Here is a 25,987-nt window from a genome sequence, read left to right on the forward strand (position 1 = left end):
CGTGTCCCGCTTTTAATGCATCACTTCCGGTCATCGGCGTCAAGGGGAGGCTAGAGCAGCCCTGGTTCCGTTTTTGCTCAGGGAGCGACAGAGTCGCGATCGACTGTTTGCATTTTTTCAGCTCGATTTCCTCCTCCCTGCTCCGCCTCGCCTGTTCCTCTGAGGCGCCGAAAGTCCCTTCAGGGGAAAGGGAGAGGCAAAAGGACTTGGTACGGGGACGGGAGGAAGAGGGAAGCAGCTGCAACAGGAAGAGGGCGGTCCCCTAAGAAAATCCTTCCCCCTCCTTGCAGAAACGGGCAGCCCAGCCTGGCTTTTTTTGCTTTCGTTAGTGCAGGCAGAGTAGGATAGCTGGAAGCGCCGAGGAAGCAACAGGTGCTAGGACCGACCACAGAGTTATAATAGGCTACAGGGATCTCAGCCGCGGATGAGAATCCTGCCAGTGGGCTCTTTTGTTTTCAACTCTCACTCTAACCAGCTGGGAAGAAGAAGAAGGAAATTTGACTCTGGGGGTATTTGGTTCTTTCGCTTTCTTTTCTTTTCTTTTCTTTTCTTTTCTTTTCTTTTCTTCCCTTCGCACGGGAGAAGAGGGAAAACGCGGCGTGTTCCTACAATCCTCTATATAATATGAATATCCTCTCCCTCTCGGGTGTTAGGAAAGGAGGAACGGGAAAGTGGAGGTTCCCCTTAAATTTATCTGTTCATTAATTTCCCCTTGGTTTACAATTCTTCCATCACTTTCCATTTTAAAATTTGTCCTGGCAGGCCAGTGAATATTTTTCATTATTTGATTTGGGAAGTTAACGTTTTATGGTTTGTAGATAGCCTCGTTAGGTGTTGTTTTAGTTTCCAATGCTGTTTCATCCAGAGAGGTATTTTTTCATTGTTTTGGAAAGTGGTGTTCAATTCTAATTTGGTTAGTGCCAAAATTGCCCTGCATATCAGGCTAATAAAGAGTTCTTAGTACGTGAATGGAAAATAAACTACTAAAAGTAGTTTTGTTACAGGGTTTTTCCCTCTTTAAAGTATTATATGGAATGTCAACAAGCTAAGTTACAATTGGATATCTTTGAAGGTGGTATTTCATTGTACGATGTATATTATGACTTGCCCTATAGAATTTTGTGAAATTCGGGAAAACATTAGCATACAAATTGCAGGATGTTAGTCTATTGAATCATTTCCAATTGATTTCTTATAATTCCCTTTCATTTATTCTTGTATAATAAAGGTATCAGCTTGATTCTTGTCAGATATTCATAAAATAGTAATGTTTAGATATAATAATTTGTTTTTCTTGCAAACTACTCTTACAATATTGTATATGCTAATCCATTTGGTTGCTTGAATTAAATAATAATTGGTTTTAAATGAATGATAATTGATTTAAATAGGGTTACATTTTTCATTCATTTAAAAATGACCCCACTTTTTTTTAAAAAAGCAATTTGCTAAGGTGGGTTTAAAACAGGCTGAAGTAAAATTATTGTGATAAATATTTATTAATGAAAACATTCCTAGTATTTCATATTTTATAAGCAGCAGTATGGCAAGTGAAGTAATATTTGCAGCTAATAGTTTTGGATCTATTTTAGAAATTCAACAGAGCTCTGATTATGTTTATCCAACTGTTCACTTAAGAACTATTAATTGCCTATACCCCAAGGTACTTGGTTACAAATATTTAATTTTGTATTTTAAGTACTTTATGTATCTAATAGTATTATTTTGAAACTCAAGATTTGACCTGGAATCACTTGCATTATTGTGACATAATCTCACTTTATTTACAGACTGCTTGCAACCTGCATTTTCTATTCAGAAATATTTTTAATAGGGAATCTGCATCAATATTATGATAATCACTGTACAAACTCAATTGAAAGGTACAACTGGCAATGGTTTCCCAGCATACCTGGTGAAACATGGTGGAATAGCATATGCCAGAGTATGCTTATGATTTCAGCTTTCCCTGCATGGCAGTGATTTCTGGGTGAAAGACTTTGCCTTGAGTCCAACTGCTTGCTCCTAATAAGCAAATGGTAATGTAAAATAAATATTTACTGAGAGATAAAATAAAAAATTGTGAAGAACTCTTAATATTGAAAATCTTATTGTGTTGTCAACTAGAAAGTAGATGTGTGGAAGGTCTGGGTTATTTCACACTTATTTCAGATTGTTTCTTTTGTAGAGAAACTGTAACCTTTAAAGAATCTATTCTCTGTCATTCCAGAGTGTATGACCCAAAGGATACTTTTTAACAAGAAAAATTCTAATTGAAAGTGGGAACAAACTTCCTAAAAGTAAAAGCAGTTTCACACTGGAAAGTATTACTCAGAAAGGTAACCTGTTTCTCTTCATTGGTTATGTTTAAAAGAAGGCTGAGAAACCATCTGTTGTAGATACTTCATTCTGAATTCCTGCACTGATCAAGGTATTAGAGATGATGGCCTAAATAATCTTTCTGATTCTGTGAGTTTTGTAGCATGTGAATCAAACCTACATTTTTGTTTGTCAGATTTGAAATGAATTTGGGCAATTCGTTGATCTGGGCAATGTCATCTCAGAATAATTCATGTAAAAATAAACCTTTAGTGTATTACTTTCTTTTTTTTTGCAAATTTTTTTATTTTCATTAAACAACACAAAAAAAGAATCATCTTACATTACATCTTGTAGAAAGTGCGTCAATTGGTTATAATAATAATACAATAATACAATAGTAGAGTTGGAAGGGACCTTGCAGGTCTTCTAGTCCAACCCCCTGCCTAGGCAGGAAACCCTATACTGTTTCAGACAAATAGCTATCCAACATCTTCTTAAAGACTTCCAGTGTTGGGGCATTCACAACTCCTGGAGGCAAGCTGTTCTCACAACTCCTGGAGGCAAGCTCTTACCGCTTTCCTTCCATTCCAGAGCCGTACCAACTTCATCAGCGTAGGCTGCCTTTTTTCGCCAGCTTGAATACCTTCTGTTGGATCGATCAGGGACTTTGCGAGGTCCCTGAGATCAGCAGGACGTAGTCTTCCTGTTCACCATCTCTTCCGGACGGTTTAGGTCTGATTGGACCACCCAGCAGCAAAAGTGACTGCACATCCATTCCGTCGCGACATTGGCTCCTCCTTCCACTTTATTAGTTTCTGATAACTTCCAAAGAGGGAAAAAATAAGAATGTTTATGACTGAGGAAACAGGAAGTTTTTAGCATGGCCTGACAGGCCTGACCTTTGTTCTCTTGATAACGTTCTATTTTATTTCTTGCTATTTAATTATCTTTTCTGAACACTGTTTTTCATTTATGGAATCAAAAACTGTGTATTTGTTTAAGTTTTTGCATCACAGTGCTGATCCTGGTTTATGATTATCTAAAGCTTGTAGATTCTTATCGGTTGTAATATAGATATCAATGCATCATTTTTTTCCCTACATACAGTAAATCCCCCCCCCCCCCCGAATGGACTGTTCAGTTTGTTTATATTTTTGTTTGATCTATAATGTCAATTATCAATTAAACTTATGAAATAAGAGTTGCAATCTTCTAATTTTGATCTGCTTAGCCTGAATCATTCTTCAGAGTATTGTGTTTCTGTTAATGATTCAAGCATTTTATTAGCTTTCTTGGCGCTGTGTACATCCATAAAGATTTCCAGGCAAACTGGAATAACTTGCCTATATTTGATCATTCTTACTTGGAGAGATGTCAGAATCTCATCTCTGCACTTTCTTTTTTTAAAAAAAAAATTGTACTCAATTTTTAAAATAAATATAGCAAAACTTAATATAAACTAAAGTAGACTAAAAAAGGGAACTTCAGAAGTTACAGAAAAAAAACAAGACAAAAATATAAAAAAGAAAAAGGCAGCACAGATAATAAAGAAATGACTTCCAACCTTCATCACACTGAGCATAAGCTAATACAATAATTTTTTCACCCTCTTCTAAAGTTACAAATAAAAAAAAATCTTATTCTTACTTTTATCTTTATGCAATCTATTAGACGTTAGCAGAAATATAAACAACTAATTTATCCCTGATGCAACTTTATATTCCTTATTTTTGCTGTTCACAATCTTAATTTTTAAATCATTCTAATGGCATCACAGGATTTGACCTTTCATTCATCTTTGGCATTCAAGAATAACCTTCAAGGTTGTGTTTGTATGTGTGTGTACGCACACAGGCACATAGAACACATAACTTTAAATAAATATATGTATACATGCTGATACCTTCGATAAAATGTGTTAGTTTGAAGAAACTAAGTTATATATAAGATACCTTAATCTAGAATTTTATAAAGTTTATATTTCTGTTAAATTGGATCTTAATTCCTTTGGACAATCAGCACAGAATATTTAATGAACGACCTAAACCAAAGATGTAGCAAGCAACTGAAAAGACTTGATAAATTATTGGCTTTTCTATTGAAACACCCAAAACTAAGTATCCTTTGTACTATTAAGGGTGCTTAGGGAAAAGCATGTAATAACTTTGTTTTGACAAATCAGTATTTTTTAACTTTATTAAATTGAGAAAGAGGTTAATAGCACAGAAATCAAGATTTTAAAATGAAATGGCACTTCTAAGGATCATACATGACAGGTTTTTTAAAAATAATAATATTGTGAAATCTGTGAGAACAGGATAAACTTCCTGACCTTATTATGCTTATCCTATTTAGTGTTATTGAAGATATATTGTTTGAAGGAACAGAGTACTTTAAAAAAATCCATTTTTGGGGTGGGGTGGGGAGTTTGTTGTGCAAGATTTAGCATGTAAGTTTCCAATGTGTTATCTACAATAATTCATCCCACGCCCTCTGGTTTTACAGAAAATGACAAAGATTAGATAATATTAGATACCGTATTTTTCAGAGTATAAGACACACCTTTTTCTCTCAAAAAAGAGGCTGAAAATCTGGGTGCGTCTTATACACTGAATACAGCATTTTCTGCCTCCCAAAACCCCGCCCCTTCACCAAAATGGCCGTGCATAGCTTTTAGAAGTCTTTCAGAGACCTTCTGGGGGCAGGAGAGGGCAGAAATGAGTGAAAAATGGCCTGTTTTTGGCCCCCAGCCCTCTGCAGCACTATAAGCTTCCTAAAGGCTATCCATGCCCTTTTTTTGACAAAAATGGGCCTGTTTTTGTGAAAAACAGGCCGGTTTTTTTGCTAGTTTTTGCCCTCCCCCCCCCCCCGCGGAGCATTCTACAAGCCTTCTAAGGGCTATTCATGCCTTTTTTGGAAAAAAATGGGCCCATTTTCATGAAAAATGGCCGTTTTTGGGAGGTTTGCAGATTGCAAAAACTTTTTTAAAAATTTCCTCTTCAAAACCTTGCTGCATCTTATACCCTGGTGCGTCTTATACTCCAAAAAATACGGTAAATAATTGAAATTTGTGATATACATCAAGAAAAGCTAGAATTGGCAAAAATTATTTCACTAGGTTTGGAAAAGGAATTTTTGAAGCATATCAAAGACAGTTGATTACAGTAGTCCTCAACTCATGACCAGTTGCTAAGCAACCAATCAAAGTTACAGTGGACCCCAAAAAAGGGATTTATGACTCAGATGCAAAGTTCTGATATCCCAGAAATCCCTTCCCCCCTATGTGACCGCATTTTGGGTGCTGAGCAACTGTATGCATTAATGGCCGTTTGCAATAACGCATGTGACCGCAATTTACAATGCTTTTATAGGTAATCATGGTTTACTTCCAATTTCCAATAAAAACTGCCCCACAGAAAACAATGGCATTCACTTTATGATTGTAGTGTTATTTGTTAATTGAGTTGATTTGATTGCCACCCATCTCACCTCAAGGCAACTCTGCTTAATGACTGCCGCCAAATTGGGTGCGATCATGTGGTGACCTGCCTTACAAACTTCAGGACTTAGGACCAAAATTGTGAACTTGGTCATAAGTTGAGGATTATCTGTACTCTGAATACTATTTAGAAGGTATCACAGCTTGCTTCTGCCCTGCATCATTTTATATGCTAAATTGTTAACTAAAGTGATGAGTTCTTTGTTGATGGCTTGGAGAAGAACCATTGCCATTTCATTTTATTTGCAGGAAACATGCATAACGTAACTGCTTTTCTCTCCCATTCAATTCATAATACATTTGTCAGCTTGTTAAATCCGTGTCTCCTTCAGTTGAAGCTGAAGTCACTTGTAGGTATCTTGGTAACAGTTCTGAAGTGGTTTGCTATATAGCTCTTTTGTGGGAATTTTTACCTTTTTAATTGCCCCACCCAAAATGCTGTGAGGCTACTTATTTATTATTTTTGAACATATTATTAATTACTTATAAACAAGAGTCAAATAAGAACCTGCTTTATTTTATATATGGTCATAATGTCTTTTTTCTCACTGCTGTTATGCTAGGTCTTTGGCTCTGTCAGTTTAAGAATCAAAGGATGACCGTTTTTTAACCAATTTCTTGTTGTTGTTGTTTTAAACCATATGTAATACACATAATGATTGCAACTCCTTGTTTTCATTTCAGGAAAATGATATGAGAGCTTCATGGTGTGATAATGCAGAGTGCCAGTTCTTGGGATGGTCGCTTCATTGCTACATTTGATTCCCTTGCTCTGAGTTCCTATTTTGATTTCCAGGATTCTATGAATACTGCCTGGTGTCTATCCTGAATAAAGGTGCAGAGGAATAAGCACTCCCACTTTGGCTTTCTGGACATGGGAGTTTAAATAAAGGTAATTCTTTCAATTAGCTCGAGGGATGTGGAGCATGCTTATGCAGACTGTGAAGTAAGGCTTGGTAAAGACAATAGGAATAGATCCAGTACAGCTTTCCAACATGATAGAAGAGGTTTCTGTTACTAGGTGGCATTCTTGTAAGATATTGTGCTTATAAAATGTATTGGCAAGTCTCGCTGTCCCCTGATTTGACACATCTGAACCTTTTTCTCTTAGCAGCAAGTAGTTAGATTCCTCTTGCCATGGGATTTGCTGGCATCTGTGTTTTGCTTTAGTATCTTGAAGATTTAAATAATAAACAAACAAAAAATAAAGAGCAAAGCCTGGGTAAGGATGGGATACTAGATAGATGATAGATAGATAGATAGATAGATAGATAGATAGATAGATAGATAGATAGATAGATGATGATGATAGATAGATAGATAGATAGATAGATAGATAGATAGATGATAGATAGCAGAGCCTGACTGTTGTAGATTTTTCCTTTATGTGAGAATGAAATCATTTTCATTCAGCATTTTTGAGAGCTGAAATCTGCAGTATTCTGCAAGTCTGTGTTTTATCTTTTAACAATCAAGATGTTGCTTGTGAAACATTTTGTATTCTACTGAATATTCAGAACTTGGACATCTAAAATATTGCCTTCCTCAAAATGACCTTTATAATAATTAAAATCTTAGTTTGGTGCCTTTCTTAATCTGTTAAGGGAAGAGGTCTCTTCTACATATGTATATCTTGGGATTCCCTTCTTTCTTAGACCTTTCTGCATATTAAGTATTAATATTCTAGGTGATAATGTTGATTTACAAGATTTATTTAGGCTTCTGAAGTCTATTGGATAATTATCATCTTAAAACTTTCTTAATCTTTGAATATTCTTCCAAGTGATACAATGAAGAGTGAGTGATGTAATGTGGTCTAATTTTGTTTTAATGAGAATAAAAAAGGAGGATCATGATGCCATTTCTTGAAAAACTGTAGTATATAAAAAACAATAAATAAATAACTAAAAGAGTTTTTGGAGATTATTGCTAATAAGTTTTTTAACTCTTAAAACTTCTTGTATTTCAAAAGCTACAAATGACCTCACTTTGTTTATTATTTAAAAAATGGAACAAAGAATTGAAGATTGCTTAATGGGTTTTGTAGAGACGAAACATTTTGTAGATCTACCTAGATTTTTTAATTTGTACTGGATCTGTTTTTTTTCTTTCTAGATGCAGCTGTGATCTTCGGCTGTGTGTCTCCTTGAAAGGACCTAATGTTTTACATTATTGGTATGGGAAGACAATCTAGTCATAGATTCTAAAAGGAACCTTCGAGATTTCATTCTTTTAACTTACAAGTAGTTTTCAACTTTTGACCATTTGTTTAATGGCTGTTGAAAGTTACAACAACAGTCCAGTGGTGGGATTCAAATTTTTTACTACCAGTTGGTGGCTTGGTGGGCGTGGCTTGGTGGGTGTGGCAGGGGAAGTATACTGTAAAATCTCCATTTCCTCCCAATCAGCTGGAACTCGGGAGACAGATAATAGATGGGGGTGGGGCCAGTCAGAGATGGTATTTACCAGTTCTCCGAACTGCTCAAAATTTCCACTTCTGGTTGTACTGGTCAGAACCTGCTGAATACCACCTCTGCAACAGCCTCAGAAAAAGTGACTTTCGACCCATCCTCTATGTTTTGACCATTTCATCACCTCCATGGTCATTTGATCGCAATTTGGATGCTTGACAACTGGCTCATGTTTACAATGGTTCCAGTTTGTAGTCAAATGATTGTTGTGATTATGATTAATGACTGCATGATTCCCTTAATAGCCACATGATTCGCCTAACAACTGCAGTAAAATGATTGTGGAAAGTGGTCACTTGAAGACTCAATGACCAAAATTCCATTGTGCTAATTGTGGCAATAGGTCAAGGACTACTGGTAGTTTTGTAAATGCTAACACTATTGAGCCAATTCAATTCTATTTCCTTTTTTCCTGCATAGTAATCCACAGATCTTCCCTAGTTTCTTTGTAATGATGCCAATAATAGCCAAAAACATTTTAGTACATTACATACATTACATGTATTATTACATGAGGCTGGAAATTCAAATGGTGCTCATGTGACATGTTATGTATTTAAACATATAAGGGAGAGCCAATTTGGTGTAGTGGTTAAGATGTCATTGTGAATTCTAGGCCTGCCATGGGCATGAGAGCCAGCTGCTTTTTGTGGGTAAAAAAGGAGGCAGTAGTATTATATATGTTTACCACTTTTGAGTTATCTTCTCTATACATCATTAAATAAAGATATACCATGTTTCCCCAATACTACAACATGTTCTGATAATCAAGCCATGCCATATTTTTCCTGTGGGCAAAAATATAAGCCGTTCCCCGGTAATAAGCCCTCGAACCCCCCTCCTCCAGCCAGGCAGAGCGCCACTCACCAACCTAGCGATATCCCGAAGGCGCCAAGCCGCAGGAACCGGGGGGGGGTAGGGGGGCAAAGGTGCTCACATTGTTTGCTGCCTTTGGGATACCGCTAGGTTGGTAAGTGGCGCTGTGCCCAGCTGGAGTGGGGGGTTGCCGGGCAGCTGCTCTCACCCCCCTTTCCAGCCAGGCAGAGCGCCACTCACTGACCCAGTAATATCCCAAAGGCGCTAGGCCACGTGGCGCTCTGCTCAGCTGGAAAGAGAGGTTGCGCCAGTGCCTGTTCTGCCCCCAGCTCGCATACCTCCCAGCCTCACCATGCCCTGGCCCAGCTCTCCCTGCAGGGCCAGGCCGCCGCCGCGCTGCCGCCGCCACCACTCTCCTCCAAGCATAACTGGCTTCCAAACTCTGGAGATCCACTGCTGAGTCTTCTGGCAGCGGCCTCTCTGGGACTACGCTCTATGGTTGTTGGCTGGCTGTTGGAAGACTTTGGTGGGACAGAGAGTCTTTCCCCAGCTGGCCCACTACCATAGAGCGTAGTTCCAGAGTGGCTGTTGCCGGAAGACTCGCCAGCAGATCTCCGGAGTTTGGAAGCCGGTTATGCTCGGAGCATGCCGGCGGCGGCGGTAACACATTGGCTGCGGTGCCCTGACCCTGCAGGGAGAGCTAGACCAGGACACGTTGAGGCTGAGAGGCATGCGAGTTGGGGTGGAACAGCCGCTCGGCCAACCTCCCTTTCCAGCCGGGCAGAGCGCCATGCAGCTTAGCGCCTTTGGGATATTACTGGGTTGGTGAGTGGCACTGTGCCCAGATAGAAAGGGGGGGTTTCTGGGCAGCTGCTCGTGAGCATGGTCACTTCATGGCGGCTTTGTTGTGCTGCTGCAACAGCGCAACACGGCCGTTTGCGCCTGAGGCTGTGCCTGGCTCTTTGGGCGCCTGCTTGAAGAGAGCAGCCACCCGGCAACCCCAAACCAATAAGCCCTCCCCCCGATAATAAGGCCGAAACAACATTGGGGGGGGTCAAAAGAAAATAGGACCCTGTCTTATTTTCAGGGAAACACGGTAATAAAAATCTAATGATAGAATTAAAAAATCGATAATCTGGAACTTTAATATGTGAGAAGGCTTTATTTTGATTTTAATCCTGCTAATTTTTACTTCAAGGTTAAATATTGTAACTATAGTACTGCAATTGAGCTCAACATTTCTATTGCTAAGCGAGACAGTTAAGTAAATTTTGCCCCATTTTACAACCTTTGTTGCCAAAATTGTTAAGTGAATCACTGCAGTTAAGTTAGTACCCTGATTGTTAAGTGAATCTTCCTCCCCATTGTCTTTGCTTGTCAGAGGGACCCTGCAACCATCATAAATATAAGTCAGTTGCCAAGTATCTGAATTTTGATGATTTGATGAGTATGGTGCAACCATGTTAAGTGTGAAAAACCTGCATAAGTCATTTTTGGAGTGCCGTTATAACTTCGAAATGTTACTAAACGAAGTGCTGTAAGTTGAGGATTCCTTGTAATATGAAATAGTCACGGTGATGGATTTTTAGAGTTTGGTTGGATCCTATAACTGCTACCTGTTTTCTATTTGACAGGTGGGATCACAGTGGTATCTGTGGTAGCTTTCTTTTTCACCATTAAGTTCCTCTTTGAGCTTGCCGCACGTGTAGTCAGCTTCCTCCAGCATGAGGACCGGGAACGTCGAGGAGAACGGACCATTTATGACTATGTGCGAGGCAATTACTTGGACCCCCGCTCTTGTAAAGTGTTCTGGGATTGGAAGGATCCCTATGAGGTGGGACGTAGTATGGCCTTCCGAGTGCATGTAAGAGGAAATTTCCATTTCTATGACAATTTGAGAAAGTGCAGAACAAAAAATGCAGGCAATGAGCTAAAACGTGAATAATTTGGGTAAAATCCCGAGACAGTGGCATGCTGCTACGGTCTGTAGGATCATGAAGAGTCAGACATGACTTAGTGACTAAGCAACAACAAAAGTAATAAAAAAAACCTAATAAGGGTGATTTCCTCCCCTCCCCTTTCTTCCTTTTTTGATATCATTATATGGGTTGATCATTCTCTGTGCTGCTAATAATTTTAATCTCAGATTTGGTTACAGAGTTGTGTGTGCTGAATTTAGACAGTATTAAACCCTTGTAAGAATATTTTTCTTTCTTCATTCTTTCTTTATTAACTTAATTGGTGACTTCAAATTTGGATCTTATCAGGGACGTGCGGTCAGGGGAGGCAGAGCCTCACCTCTCATCATGAAATAATAATATATAAAATAATAATATCCACGAGGGAGTTTCATATATATAAGAGGAAGAGGAGGGAGGAGGAGGAGCACGCGCGGGGTGGTGCCAGCTGGGCAACCGGCGGAGGCAGGAGGGTTCTCGGAAGCGGCAATAACCTTCCTGCCTCCGCTGTACTTTGTGCGCTCCTCGCAACTGCAATCGACGTCCAGAAGTGGCAGGGGCTTGATGACGTCGCCGCAGCTGCCATGCGCAGACGGACGGAGGTAGCCAGAGTGGCGCCAAGGCAGTCCGGCAGATGAGTGACCGAGGATCAGGCTGCCTGATCCTCCATCGCTTGTTCGCTCTTTCGTCTGCCCGAACCCCTCGGCGCCACTCTGGTTACCTCTGTCTGGCCGCGCCCAGCAGCGACGTCAGCGACATCATCAAGACGAAGTGGCTTGGAGGTGAAGTGCTTTTCAGTGCTTTTCTGTGCGTCTGGCGTTTAGGTAGATAGCCGGATGTCCTAAACGCCAGAAAAGCACTGAAAAGCAGCTGCTGTTGGGGATCGCGGAGCACGAGCCGGCGGAGCGCGCTCAGGAAGGCGGGGAATGGGATCACGTGTGCTGGAGACTGAGGCAGCCTCAGCCTCCAGCACATATGGTCACATTCCCCGCCTTCCTGATGACGTCACCAGCCTCACCAGGCATAAACCACACCGCATGTCACTGGTCTTATACTGGATGTATGTATGTATGTGCATGTATATTGAAGCAAAGATTTCCACCACGACTCATGTAATGTCAGCAAGATCATTTTAATTTACTGCATCTTAATGGCTGATGTACGAGCTTAATGCCATTGCAGTCTGCTATTCACTTCACTTCTTAATTCCCATACAGTTGTTTTATAAGAATGGCCAGCCTTTCCCTGCTCATCATCCTGTTGGACTGCGAGTTCACATCTGCCATGTGGAGTTAGCAATAGATATTCCTGTCACCCAAGAAGTACTTCAAGAACCCAGTTCCAATGTAGTAAAAGTAGCATTCACTGTGCGCAGAGCTGGCCGATATGAGATAAGCGTAAAACTTGGAGGCTTGAATGTTGCGTATAGTCCTTACTACAAAGTATTTCAACCAGGTAAGCATTGCTTAAAGCAAAAACAAGTATTGGGGATAATATGTTGATCTTTATTATATTTATAGCATTAATTTATGGTAAAATTGAATTAATAGACCGACTGAAATATAGAATGGTTACTTAAAGAAAAACATGGTGTAACCATAAAAATGACAAATGTTGTTCATCTGTTTTACTAGTCCACTTTTTAGAATTTTTTAAAATACCTTTGCACTCCATTTTATCCTCCGTGAGGTCATTAATCAAGATAAACATGTTATTAGAATCAAATCATAGACTCAGTCCAACTGATGCACATAATTAAAGATTTCTTAATATTTTCCCTTTGACCAATGTAGAAAATTTGCCATGCGCATGGGAAATAATACACTAATTGTATTAGAAGATTGAGCAATAGTATAATCCTGATGTTTTGCTGCTACCATCCTACTCATAGAACAAACCCTGAAATGAACTCTTAGCTTGTGTTCATTGGGATTCATATTACCATTAGAATATTTATAACTCAGGGTTAAACTGTGGGATCCTTGATGCTCTCCAAATTTGGTTCTTTTCCTGGAGATATGTTACCCAACTAGTTATCATTAGTGGTAGAAGAGAGTGGGATTTGCTTTCTGTTTATATTTTTGTTTCTGAGTTGAAACACAAACAAACAAAACACCTTGCCAGCAATCAACACCAAGATAAGCAGAAATTAACACCAAGATTGTCTACTTTGTGCTCCTCTCCTCACCTTTTAAGCCTACTTGTTGTTCTTTATCGTTTTATCATTTGTCAACTCAGACAAACAAGCTAACAAAGAACCACCAAGGAACCACCAACATCGATAGGACAAGGCATCACTATATAAACAGAGAGCAAACCTCACTCCCATTAATGATGATGTTACCTACTTGGGTAATGAGATGTCTGCCAGAAAACAAGTTCAGAGCAAAAGTGACTCTACAGAGATTCGTATTGTGGTTTTCACCACTGTATTTTGCCTATCAATATACCTGCTTAATTGCTTCCAATACCAATACGGTGGAAATTAAAAAGATGAAATAAACACAATCCAGTGGGAAGAGGTTCAGAAGCAAACTATAACCCGAATCATTGTATTCGCTATAGTTGTCTGGAAATAATAAATTACCCAGTTGGTCTCCTGGTACACATTCCATCCTTAAATATTTATGGTGCATTTCACCATGAATAATTTTATCCAAGTGAAAAATTCTGCCACATTCCAACAATCTCTTTTCTAGCGACGTAAATGTGAAATTAGTTCTGCCATATGTGTTACTCCATGAAACATTGGGTTGACTCTGTGCCTATCACCATAACCCAGAAATAGTGATTTCTTCACTCTGTACATTTTGGGGTGTAGAAACGATTGTTTGTTAGCCAACACTGACTGCTTCATTTAATATCAATACTATTTCTACATCAGTACATCTTTGCAAAGACACTCCTTGTAATTTTATAAGGGATTTGTGCAATGTGTTTCTTATTTCAGGGATGGTAGTTCCCTCGAAAACCAAAATTGCCTGCCATTTCTCCACCCTGGTGCTGACATGTGGGCAGCCACATACTTTGCAAATAGTTCCCAGAGATGAATATGATAACCCTACTAGCAACTCAGTATCATTGATAGATGAGCACAATTACAGCCTCTTGATCCATGAAGTAAGTGGGCTCTATGTCTTTTCAGGTAAAACTTTAGACCATACCAATGTCTCCTAACCCATATTTATTTTGTCTAGCTTGGCCCTCAGGAAGAAGAGCCTTCTGATGTTTTGTTTGAAAAGTCTGTGATGTCCAATCAACAGACTTGCCACGTTTTCTTGAGACTCACCCTACTGCGTAGGGGTTGTTTCCGTGCCTGCATCTCTTACCAAAACCAGCCTATTAGTAACGGAGAGTTTGACATAATTGTTCTCAGTGGTAAGTGAATTGTTTTTTATACTTCATGTATAGAACCTCAGCCTGGTACGTAGTCTTCAAAACAACACTGTGCACGTCATACTACAGTTAAAAATCTGGGTTTCTCAACTCCTATCCTTGCATTCTGCTTTTTGGCATCTCATTATCTTGAAATCGTTAATGGTAAAGAAAGAAATTTAAAATAAAAACTTTGTAGACTTTGTTGCTTGCGTTCCTTGAATAAGTAATTTAAGTTTATATAAATAAAATGTTTTGGAATTTATAGTAGATATGCAGTGTCAGCATATCTGAAGAAAATTTGGCAAATTATAAATGTAACATTCCAGCAAATATATCTAAAAATTATTTATAAAATCTGTCTATAAAGCAATAGGTTTGAGGAATTTCCATCTCATTCCCCTCTTCTGCTTCTCTGAATCCATCTTCCAAAATATTGAAATGTACACATATGTTCAATTGATATCAGTCCTCTTTATACATGCATCTGAATACATATGAAATTTAAAATGTAATATATTTGGGCTGCAAATATTTTCAATTCCCCCATAGTAGTTCCTGGATGTTTTATTCCTGCCCCGTTCATCATGGAGTGGCAAGATTTGAAACAAAATGCCTGGAAGAATCAGAAATAGTGGGCACAGCCTGTCACTCAACTCACATTAAAACCAACCCACTCAAAAAGGGCAATTGAGCACTAAGCCTCCATGAAATAATCTTGCATTTACATGTGCCTTCAAATTAGTATTGATTCCTAGTGACTGCCTAAAGAAATCTATGCAGGGTTTCTTTGTAAGATATTCAGGAGTGCTTTGCTTCCTGCTTCCTGGGGTTCCGAGAGAAGGATTGGCTCATGGTTACTCAGGTGGCTACGTACCTAAGACTAGAACTCCTTGTCTCCTGGTTTCTAGCCTGATGCCTTAACCACTAGGCCAAACTGTCTCTCTATGAAATATCCTTAATCATTTAGAATAAAACACATGTACTGCAAAATAATAATTTGGATCCACATCATTTTAAAAAACCAGCTGCATAACTTGTGTTTCTATTCTGAGCTTTGCCTTGTGTTACACTTTACACCTGTCTGTCTTGCAGAGGATGAAAAGAACATTGTAGAGCGTAATGTTTCTACCTCAGGGGTCAGTATCTACTTTGAAGCCTACCTGTATAATGCCAGTAGCTATACCAACACCCAGTGGCATCTTCCACCCCTGAATTTGGGCTCCTTTCAGCGACGACTTTCCACTGCTACTGAGGATGAGGATGAAGACTCTCCTTCTGATAGCCCTAACCCTGAAAAAGTGAAGAAACCCAAAAAAGTTTATTGCTACGTTTCACCTAAAGTAAGAATACTTCCTTATCCGTCTTCCATTCAGACAATAACTACGTCTGCACTGTTCTCATTGTCACTATTTGGTATGTTTCTAATTTGCGGTCATCTTCTAAAATGATCTGTATGGTGGTTATGAGGACAGGTATATTGTGCTGCAGAGCTTTTTTTCTACAAGGTGTCAGAAATATTCATGTTTCCATGGCTCATCTCTGGTTTTGTCACAAATCTGAATTGTGGCTAAGACCTACTTTAGATTACTTTCATGACATTAAAAAAAAGAATGGATTTGTTCATTGTTGACATCTTTTCAGAATAATGTATTCATGAAAATACAATTTCTGCTTTCTTTGCCTCAAAGCAATTCTCAGTGAAGGAATTCTACTTGAAGATTATTCCTTGGCGTCTCTTTACTTTCCGAGTATGTCCTGGCACCAAAGTGAGTTTGTGGAACCCTCTACTATATGGTGGGGCATGTTTTGTTTTGAGAAAGTTTGTGGCATGGCAGATTCAAATAGCTATTTTATTTGTAGGTCTAAATGAGTTTTTTAGTTGGCATTTTAGATTATTCTGGAGAACTTGCTGTGGTGTTGTCCTGTACTACATCCTGCACCCTGTCACTCAAATTCATTCTCCTTTGTTCCCTAAGCAAGCAGATTCATTGTGTGGGAAATGGAATTTATAAATCACCTTTTTTTGCTAGCCAGTCCAGAACAAGGAGTGGGGCAAGGGAATGTGTACAAACACTGCTAATTGCATTTGCTTCATGTGCTGTGATTTCTGGTGAATGATGGTCCCTTCTTCCTTCCCCTCCCCCATTTCTTGATGTTAGTTTTCTTATCATGGGCCAGATCCTGTACACAAATTGCTGACATTGGTGGTGGATGACGGGATCCAGCCTCCTGTGGAGTTGAGCTGCAAAGAGAGGAACATCTTGGCAGCCACTTTTATTCGTTCTCTGCATAAAAATATAGGTAAAGGGAGTCAGAGCAGAAGGCTCTACTGGTTGGTGTGTAATGAATCATAAGCATTGTACCATTCATTCATTCAATTTGCCTGCCGCCCATTTTGCTGCAAAGCGGCTCTGCAAGACGAAACGTAATATCACATTAATTCATAAATGTGAAAGATGAGTAGAATGCTTTAACTAAAACATGTATAAGTATAGAGCAACTATGTACGTATCTTTCTGCATACCATATAAGCTTTCTAATCCATTTGGATATTTCTTTATTTGGAGAGATTATTTATCTCTTCTCTGCATTTGTAAAAATCTTATGCCACAATGCAAAATGCAAACAGTGATCTAATATGCGGAACTCACGTGTGTGAATATATGTTTGTGTGCATAAAAATTGGGGAAAGAGAAAAAAGGGGCAGAAAATGTTAATAAATAGAAATTTTATTTCTCTATTCTATAAGATAGTGCTTAGAGCTATTTTTGTCATGATTTGCTGTCATATAATGAAACTTTTGAAACAGAATTAGTTACTTTGAGTACAATTATGTTTTATTTTAATATTTGTATATGTTTCAATTGTTTTAATGTTGTGAGGTTCCTACAGTCATTTATTTGAGATGGACAGCTATATAAATTAAATAAATAAATACAATTATGTATGATCTGCTGCAGGTTATCCGTTAATATATTTCAGAGATAAAGCAAACTGCTGTTTTAAGACTGTTATGGCTGAGAAATCTCTTATCTTATGCTAAAATGTTTCAAAATCATGTGGACTTTGAAAAGTTCCAGATATGATCCTGGGCCTATTCATTTCAGGAGGCTCAGAGACTTTTCAAGACAAAGTCAACTTCTTCCAGAGGGAATTACGTCAGGTGCATATGAAGAAACCTCATTCCAAAATTTCTTTGAAAGTTAGCCGCCTTAATCTTCTGGATTCAGTGAGTATGTCTAATGTAGAAGTGTTGGGAAATGCTTATTCTAAACAAGGAATATCAGCAATATATAATTCAAAATATATTACCCTTTAGGATACAAATTCTTTTTAAAAATATATAATTATATTAAAAGTTGTAAAAATAAAGGTAAAAAGTAATACAAACTAATAGAAAGTAAGTAAGTAAAAAAGAAATAAGGAAATAATAAATAAGAATAAGTAAAAAAGAAAGAAATCAAAGATAAAGATAAAAGTGTAAGAAAGAAACAATAAAAGAAAACCAGAAAAGAAAAAAGGTACAAAGAAGTGACTGTATTTTGCAATAAGTTAGCCATTTGTGTTTGCCTATTACTTCTTTTCTATAAAATGGTTCTTAGGCTGAAAACCACAAAATTGTTTTTGGACCCAACCTGGGTTGTATCTATTCTGTATACTTAAAATGGTACATCTAACATAAAGTCCACATTAACTTTGACGTTATCATGCCACAATTGTCCATGCCATCCAAATCTCGGGATGTGCCCTTCTATCTCCAAAAGCTTTGTTATTTTCAGCAGCATGCATTTTTTCAACCGATCAAAACAGCAGGCTATAAAGTACAATTTCAGATCAGGTAGATCCAATCCTCCTATAGATAAAAGATAGAAATTTTGGAGAAAATCCATACATTGACAGTATTTATAGATGAAATAGCAGATTTCATGATATGCCTTGATTTTATTTTACTCACAGACTCTGAAAGCCACACGGAATTTTTCTGTTTCTGATTGGAGTAAAAATTTTGAAGTGACTTTTCAGGATGAAGAAGGTATGTTAATTTGTTACGATATTGAAGAAGGCAAAGTCTGTCTGTTTTATCTTTCTGCGATGCAGTTATTTATTTTATTTTATTATTTATTTTACACACACACACACACACACACACACAGAGATAGAGAGGGAGAGGGAGAGAGAATACCAGCAAATGCTACAGTCCAGTAACAGATGGGTGTGGAGGACAAGATCTGTTGTTAATTGATTAAATATGTCTACTGTGATGGTTCCCCATTGGGGCTCCAAGCTAACTGGCAGAGCCAGGTCTTTAGGCTCTTACAAAAGCTCAGGAGGATTGGAGCTGAGCTCACAGTGTTCCACAGGGCTGGAGCAATAGCAGAGAAGGCCCTTCTGGACCCTGCTAGCCAGAATAATCAGACTGACAGGGCCACAGCATCCTCCTCTGCTGGCATGGGTAGGCAGGCCAATCCCAGTCAGATGAGACAATTCCTCAAGAAGCCTGGACCCATGCTAACACTTTCAATTGCACCTGGAAATAGATTGACAGCCAATGCAACTTGCAGAGCAGTGTTGTTACATGGGCCATTCTTCAGGCCCCAAGAACTGCCCGCACCACTGCATTCTGCACCTGCTGTAGCTTCCAAATGCTCTTTAAGGGTAGCCCCATGTAGAGCACATTACAACAGTCCAACCGTGAGATGAATAGGACCTGAATGACTGACAAAAGCCAAAGCATCTATAGCTTTCATTATATCTATTGAATATTTTTGGATGTACTCTCCAACATAAACAATTCTTATTTTATAAATAAAACAATTTGGGTATCTCAAAAGTGCTTTTCCAAAAGGCAACTGGACTTTCTTACTTTTTCCTTGAAAACATTTCACTTCTCATCCAAGAATCTTCTTCAGTTGTCACCTTTGGGACAACCATGACTTGGATGATTGAGAATTTCCGTAGACAATATTTAGGTACGTTAAAAATTGCTAATCCAAAGTATGATGTTGAATAAAGCAATCATACAAGTTTCTTAAATCCAATTACATGAATCTTTTCCCTACGTTCATTTAATGTGGAGGATGTAGAACAATATTCTCTTCTTGCCACACACTCTGAGGAACACAATGGGATTTCATATTGGCTTTACTAGTTTCTGAAACTCTGTGTCAATGGAAGGCTAGACTAGCCCTGTTGCCCTTCTGCCTAATGAAAAGAAAATTGTTACTAAAACAGATGTTTGGTGAGTTAACTGACCTGCTGCTGAAATAGGTTTTAATTTGACAAGTGCTATTTATTTATTTTTTAAAATCAATTTGGTTTTAGGATTTTATTTACAACTATGTTTCATTTATTCCATTTCATACATTTCATTTATTTCAATAAAAAGAACAGTTATAAACTTAAGGCCACAGTGATAGAAATTTGGAGCTCCGTGTTACAGTTGAGCACTGTGTAATAAAAGACATTATTTTTAGAAATATATTTTTTCTTTGATGACTGTATTTTTGATTGCATAGGCTCCCCTAAGATCTACCTCATTTTTGTTTTGTTTTTGCTTGCAGCCTTGGATTGGGGAGGCCCTCGTAGAGAGTGGTTTGAACTGATTTGTAAAGTTTTGTTTGATACAACCAACCAACTATTTACTCGTTTCAGTGATAATAATCAAGCATTGGTGGGTATCTTTCTATTGATCATAGTGGAAATAGAGTATTTGTCTGTTTCTTCTGTTTAGAGGCTTATGACCAAAAAGTTGCATGCTTCTCCAACTTCTAAGTCTTAAGAGGTCACTCTAATTCAGACCTGGGCATTTTACGGCCCATAGGGCACATCTAACCCTTTGACTGTCCCTGTCTAGCCTGTGGCAGCGATGATGGGGCAGTGGGGCAGCATAACATTTCTAGTTTCTTCTGTAGCCCCTTGGGAAACTTAATTGTCCACCTCTCCTCTATCAATTGTCATTCTCATTGTGAACTCTCTTGTTTGTAGGTACACCCTAATCCTAATCGACCTTCTTATCTAAGACTGAAGATATATGAATTTGCAGGGCGCTTGGTTGGAAAGTGTCTTTATGAGTCATCTCTGGGAGGAGCTTATAAGCAGCTGGTGAAAGCTCGATTCACACGATCGTTCCTGGCTCAGATCATAGGATTAAGAATGCACTACAAGGTAAAATCGTTCTTTTTTATTTACTTTTAGAAAATAAAGGAGAGATCAAGATTTTGCACTGTCTTAACTTTATTTACTATCTTGTCCTTGTTTCCATTTTGTTTTTCTTTCAGTATTTTGAGACAGATGACCCAGAGTTCTATAACTCTAAAGTTTGCTTTATTTTGAATAATGATGTGAATGAAATGGAGTTAGTTTTTGCTGAGGAAAAATACAACAGAGCTGGACAGCTCGAGAAGGTGGGAAATCAGTTGTTGATAAGTTATTGATCTTTTATTCTCATATTGCTGTACCATTGCTTTCTTTTTCATCATTTATTCTATTGTTCCTTTACTTTACTGCTGTTTACACTTCTTTTCCTTTCTCCATTTTTATTGTTGTAAGCCGCCTAGAGTAGCCCCATGATGAGATCAACAGTAAATAAATTTAACAAACAAGCAAACAAGCAAGATACAATTTAGATGTCTCCCATTTAGAATGGGAAAAAGTTATCATATGAAAAGATGTACTTTTTTCACCCACCAGACATTCTCTCATTTTTCTTCTTCAGGTAGTTGAACTGTTAACGGGGGGTGCTCAAATGCCAGTGACCAATGAGAATAAAATATTGTACCTTAATCTGCTTGCGCAGTATCGATTAGCTAATCAAGTTAGAGAAGAAGTGGAACATTTTTTGAAAGGTAATGCACAAAATATGATCTTTGCTTTATTTTGTTTTGCTTTTTTTGTATTGCTTTGTTGTTTCCTCCAAAGTGAGCATTGTTCGTTTAAAAGAAAAGAAAATCAGGAAATTTGATCGGTGTTTTAATCCCCTTTGCAGGTTGTTGTGGTTGTTTATCTATTATGCTGCTCTCTTTTAGGCCTCAATGAATTGGTTCCTGAAAATCTCTTGGCTATTTTTGATGAAAATGAACTTGAGGTGAGAAATTGGACTTTGCTGTCATTAAGAACATTAGCATATTCTCCAAGACCAAGATATTTTTAAAAAATTCACTCAAATAGAGCCAGGGGCTTCCAAATTATTTTTCTAAGGTTTAATGGTAGGGGTGCAGGTTTTGCAACTTGTAAAAAATTGAAAACCCTGCCCTTGAAAATAACATAAACATTTATTCAAATTGCCATATACTTAATGCTTTATGGCAGAAAATCTACTATGGTTTGGAAAGTAAAGAGTTTTATGTATATTTCTATGGCATGTGGGTAATTTCCTAGCTGGAAAACTGAATCATTCTTTGTGCTTTAGTTAACAAATAGGATATTTTCCGTATTGTAGCCATTTGCCCTCCACCCACACTTGGAAAATTTGTGCTGTTGAAATTTAAGTATAAACCATATACTTAATGCTTTATGGCAGAAAAAAGTGCAATTTGGGACAGTGCAAAATTATAATATTATGTTGTTACGTTATTATAATGTAATGTTATTATGTTAACATTACAATATATTGTAATTGAAGTAAGGAAGAAAGTGAGATTATTAGCTTGGTCTTTATGTATACTTAAAAAAATGTTTGTGAAGAATATTTTACAGATTACAGATGTTTCTGAAAATGTTGAACTTCCTTGTTGTTCATTGGTTGGTGTTGTTTGGCTATAATCATATAGGCAATTCAACATCTGACCTTGCTATTAAATGTTCCTATTCTTAATTCTGAGCATTCAAGGTTTACTGAATGATGTGTGGTTTGAAAGAAAAACATCAGAAGGGTTTTTCTTTTAGAAAACGATTTTACTTTTCTTCTAGTTGCTGATATGTGGCACAGGAGATATCAACGTCTGTGATTTCAAAGCACATGCTGTGGTAGTGGGTGGTTCATGGCACTTCCGAGAGAAGGTAGCATGAATTCTTTCCTCCATCTCAGTGATGATAATAATAGCAATGTTGATTTTCTATCAGAGAACTATCCTTCATATATTAGGAGTGGAATAATTAAAGACCATAATTATTAAACGTATAAACTATGTTGCTGAATTTTCTATAGATTTCGTCTTTCTGTGCAAACCTAAAAGTGTTTTTAAACGTGTACTTCCTTTGTAATTGAAACTTATTTGTATGTATCTGTGTGTGTATGACATCTTAGTTCACTTGTTAAATCATCTTCAGAATTGGCTATATGGCACCTAGGGTGACTATTTTGCTATAAATTTAGCAATGTACCCATCTCTCACTTAATAATTCAGCATTCTTCTTGTTTCCCTAACCTTTACTGTAACTTCTAGGTGATGCGCTGGTTTTGGACAGTAGTATCTAGTTTTACACAAGAGGAACTGGCTAGACTGCTGCAATTTACCACTGGTTCTTCTCAGCTGCCTCCTGGAGGATTTGCTGCACTTTGTCCATCTTTCCAAATTATTGCAGCTCCAACACATAGTACACTTCCTACAGCCCATACTTGGTGAGTGTCTTCTAAGAGATGCTTTGTTATCTTCATTCTGATAATCAGACATTTTTCACTGCTAGAGTGTTTCTAACGATTTGCATGGTGTATTGTAATATGAATAGTTAAATATCTATTCTCTTGTGTAGGAAATATTGAAAGCATAAGTTTTGATGTTTCACATTCTATACTATAAGCTGTGTTCTTTCTTTCAGTTTTAACCAGCTGTGCCTCCCAACTTACGATTCTTATGAAGAGATGCACAAGATGGTGCAGCTGGCCATCAGTGAGGGCTGTGAGGGCTTTGGTATGCTCTGACACCTACTGGAGTAACCCACTACCTTCCTTAATTCTTCAGGGCAAGGCTCATTCTTACTTCACAGATCCTTCTGTCGCCCATCCGAAAGGCAGCAGAGAGCAGAAAAAGGCACCGTGTGAATTGGAACAATTCAGAGTCTTATGCTGATCACTCCTTTCTCAGCCTGGCACCTGTCCATGAATTGGGGTTTCCCTGTGGAGTGAGATTGGAGTTGTATTTCATGGGCATGATCTGCCTGGGATTTCGGAATGGGAGGAAGCATGCAAACCAGTGTTGCAGTTTGGTACAGGAAGTGATTAGGATAGTTATATATCTTGTTACTTTGGGGAGATGACTAGATGAATTTGGGAGCCCTGAATCCCCAGATTACAGGAAGTTTTCATATCTTTCCATGCCTTGACCTAAGTTTTCATTGTAAGCAATCCCCTTTTTACTTGGATGTTACAGGAAAGCTTTTAATTTTCTTAGCCATCTTGCACTGCGTGATGCCACTTGTTGTTCTGGCTGGTGAATAAGAACTCTATTACTGGAGCACAAGTGCTGATCCTTGACAGTGATTTTGGTCCTCCACCCAGTAGTTGGAGGTGGAGCTGTTAAACCGTTGGGAAGAGTTTCCACTGATTTTTGCCAGTGAAGTTAAATAATATTGTAGCCTTCGAGATGCTGCAATCTCTCCTGTGGATGCTCATTAATTGATTGTGAAAATCAAGGCTCATGAGAGTTTGAGTTCAGAAACTCTAGGGAGGCCTCTTGTTAGCAACCTCTGTTCAGGTAATGGTAGCAAAAATGTCATTTCTGTGTCTTGAGTCAGGCAGAGAGTAGTTAAACAAGGCAATTATTCCAGCATTTTTATTTCCTGTATTCTGCATCAGAAGCATTCCGTGATATTTTTAGGAGCTGATATTGAAGCTGTTTATTATTGACATGGAGGAAATGGGCTTGCAAGGTAACATAGTGCACTACTGTTTGAACTAGAAGGGGGCAGCCGTGTGAGTTGTCCTATGTTATTGATGAGTATTTTTCAATTACAACACTTTTAGCACTCCCATTTCCTTGGCAATAATGAGTGGGAATTCAGGGGTCCCAGCTGGCAGCTTAACCAATTTTTGTCAACAAAGCCAAAATCTGATTGGATAATAAAGCTGAGTATTTTGTTGGCACCTAAAGTGCATTTATCCTGGTCAGAGAAGACAGATACTAATGACTAGAGATTATACTGTCATTACCTGCTAAAAGAACTCATTCTGCTACACACTGAGGCTCTAATTTTCTGGAGAAGAATGGGTATATCTTATGATGCTATTTAATATTGCTGTTTACTTCTCTATCATCAGTAGAATCATTTCCAAATTATAAAAGAGAAGAGAGTTTGCAAATCTGCCTCATTGAATATTGTTAAGTTTTTCTTCATTTGAATCTGTACCACATTTATAAAGAAGTTCAAGCCATTATTTTGCCAAAAACGTTGGACTATTAAGTATTGAAATAATTCAGGGATCCCTTCCTTGGGGGGCATTCTTAGAGACCAACACTGTATTTTTCTCCATCGGCAGCCATTTTTTTCTCCTTTAAGTAACTGGTGTTTTTTTTTAAAGCATGTAGGTACCATCTTGATTGTATTAAGAATAAATTCTTTGGTCAGTACAATTAAGGCTTGTAAATGCCTTGAAACATTCATTGCCCACTGCTCATCTAGGGGACCAAACAAAGTCTATGCTGCATAGCTCAGCCAGGTGATGATTTAGAGCAGTGTTTCTTAATCTTGGCAACTTGAAGATGTCTGGACTTCAACTCCCAGAATTCCCCAGCCAGCGAATGGGGAATTCTGGGAGTTGAAGTCCAGACATCTTCAAGTTGCCAAGATTGAGAAACACTGATTTAGAGGGTGGGGTGTTTCTTGATGCTGTTCAGTCTTTTCTTTCGCTCCATTGACCTCCCAAGGGCATTCCCAGGCATGGCTGGAGGCTGGCTCTGCTACATCTTCCTCAGGAATCCCTTTTCTTCTTTAGAGCTCAGTTGTTGTTTTTTTAAATTGAGGATTGAGTGGCTGGATATTCAGCAGACATCTTCTGTTTGAAACCACTCTATTAATAAATGCATTTGGCACTCTTGCATCTTTGCAGAAGCCAAGGATTTTTTTTTTTACATAAGCTGAGTCAAAACAGTGGTAGATGCCCCTTGTTTTTAGCTAAAAATATACTATGTGCTTCTCAGCATTCCCTTAATTAACAGGGTCACATTTGTCCCAGTACTTTATAGTTTCAGTGCGTTTTCTTAAATCCTTGCTGCTTAATTCTTCCCTAAACCAGTTATAATACTTCAGTTCTTTTTGTGTGTTGTGATGCAGGCTGTGCTGTAATCAACTCTAGTGTGTATGCACACACATGTGAATGCTGAATAAGTTTTATGTTTTTTGGTCCTTGTTTGTTTCACCCATATGGAATAATTCCAGGGATAGAGATTTCAGTCCTGATGTAGGCTCCTATAGATCTCTGTCTCTTGGATTGGATACCACAGGATACCCTGCATATGAGATTATCTTGCATGCTTTAATATCAAGGCCTGTTATTTTAGCTTGGTCGGGGCCAGTTCCCAGTGGCCAGTTTCAGGTAGGATTCAGCAAGATTATGTAAGCCTCTAATGTAAATAATTTGTACAATAAATAAAATATTTGAAATATGA

General features: G+C 38.2%; 1 protein-coding gene across 4 annotated transcripts; it reads left to right on the forward strand.

The window, feature by feature from the left end:
• The first annotated feature begins 67 nt into the window (after positions 1-67).
• AREL1 (apoptosis resistant E3 ubiquitin protein ligase 1) lies at positions 68-25,987 on the forward strand. Of its 4 annotated transcripts, none has more exons than XM_081935202.1 (21): positions 68-209; positions 2,231-2,339; positions 6,506-6,713; positions 7,937-7,996; positions 10,743-10,972; positions 12,284-12,521; positions 14,017-14,186; positions 14,264-14,444; positions 15,537-15,784; positions 16,133-16,210; positions 16,604-16,745; positions 17,552-17,673; positions 18,402-18,477; positions 20,006-20,115; positions 20,430-20,609; positions 20,723-20,848; positions 21,160-21,289; positions 21,470-21,528; positions 22,353-22,442; positions 22,829-23,004; positions 23,202-25,987. In XM_081935202.1, exons 4-21 carry the CDS (start codon positions 7,981-7,983, stop codon positions 23,302-23,304), a joined length of 2,475 nt encoding a protein of 824 aa, XP_081791328.1. In that variant the 5' UTR covers positions 68-209; positions 2,231-2,339; positions 6,506-6,713; positions 7,937-7,980; the 3' UTR covers positions 23,305-25,987. The 4 variants fall into 4 exon arrangements, with proteins under 4 accessions (XP_081791328.1, XP_081791330.1, XP_081791327.1 ...); XM_081935204.1 differs by lacking the exon at positions 68-209 and adding an exon at positions 239-509 and having other exon boundaries at positions 10,743-10,942; XM_081935201.1 differs by lacking the exon at positions 68-209 and adding an exon at positions 241-509.

The sequence above is a fragment of the Natrix helvetica genome (genome assembly GCF_964273705.1).
Source record: "Natrix helvetica genome assembly, chromosome: 1".
Classification (NCBI taxonomy): Eukaryota; Metazoa; Chordata; class Lepidosauria; order Squamata; family Natricidae; genus Natrix; species Natrix helvetica.

Excerpts from the sequence above, each read along its gene's own strand:
- AREL1 (XM_081935202.1), top strand. Across the intron at positions 17,674-18,401 it reads GCCTTAATCTTCTGGATTCA|ACTCTGAAAGCCACACGGAA; the intron begins GTGAGTATGTCT and ends TTTTACTCACAG. Across the intron at positions 22,443-22,828 it reads CATGGCACTTCCGAGAGAAG|GTGATGCGCTGGTTTTGGAC; the intron begins GTAGCATGAATT and ends TGTAACTTCTAG.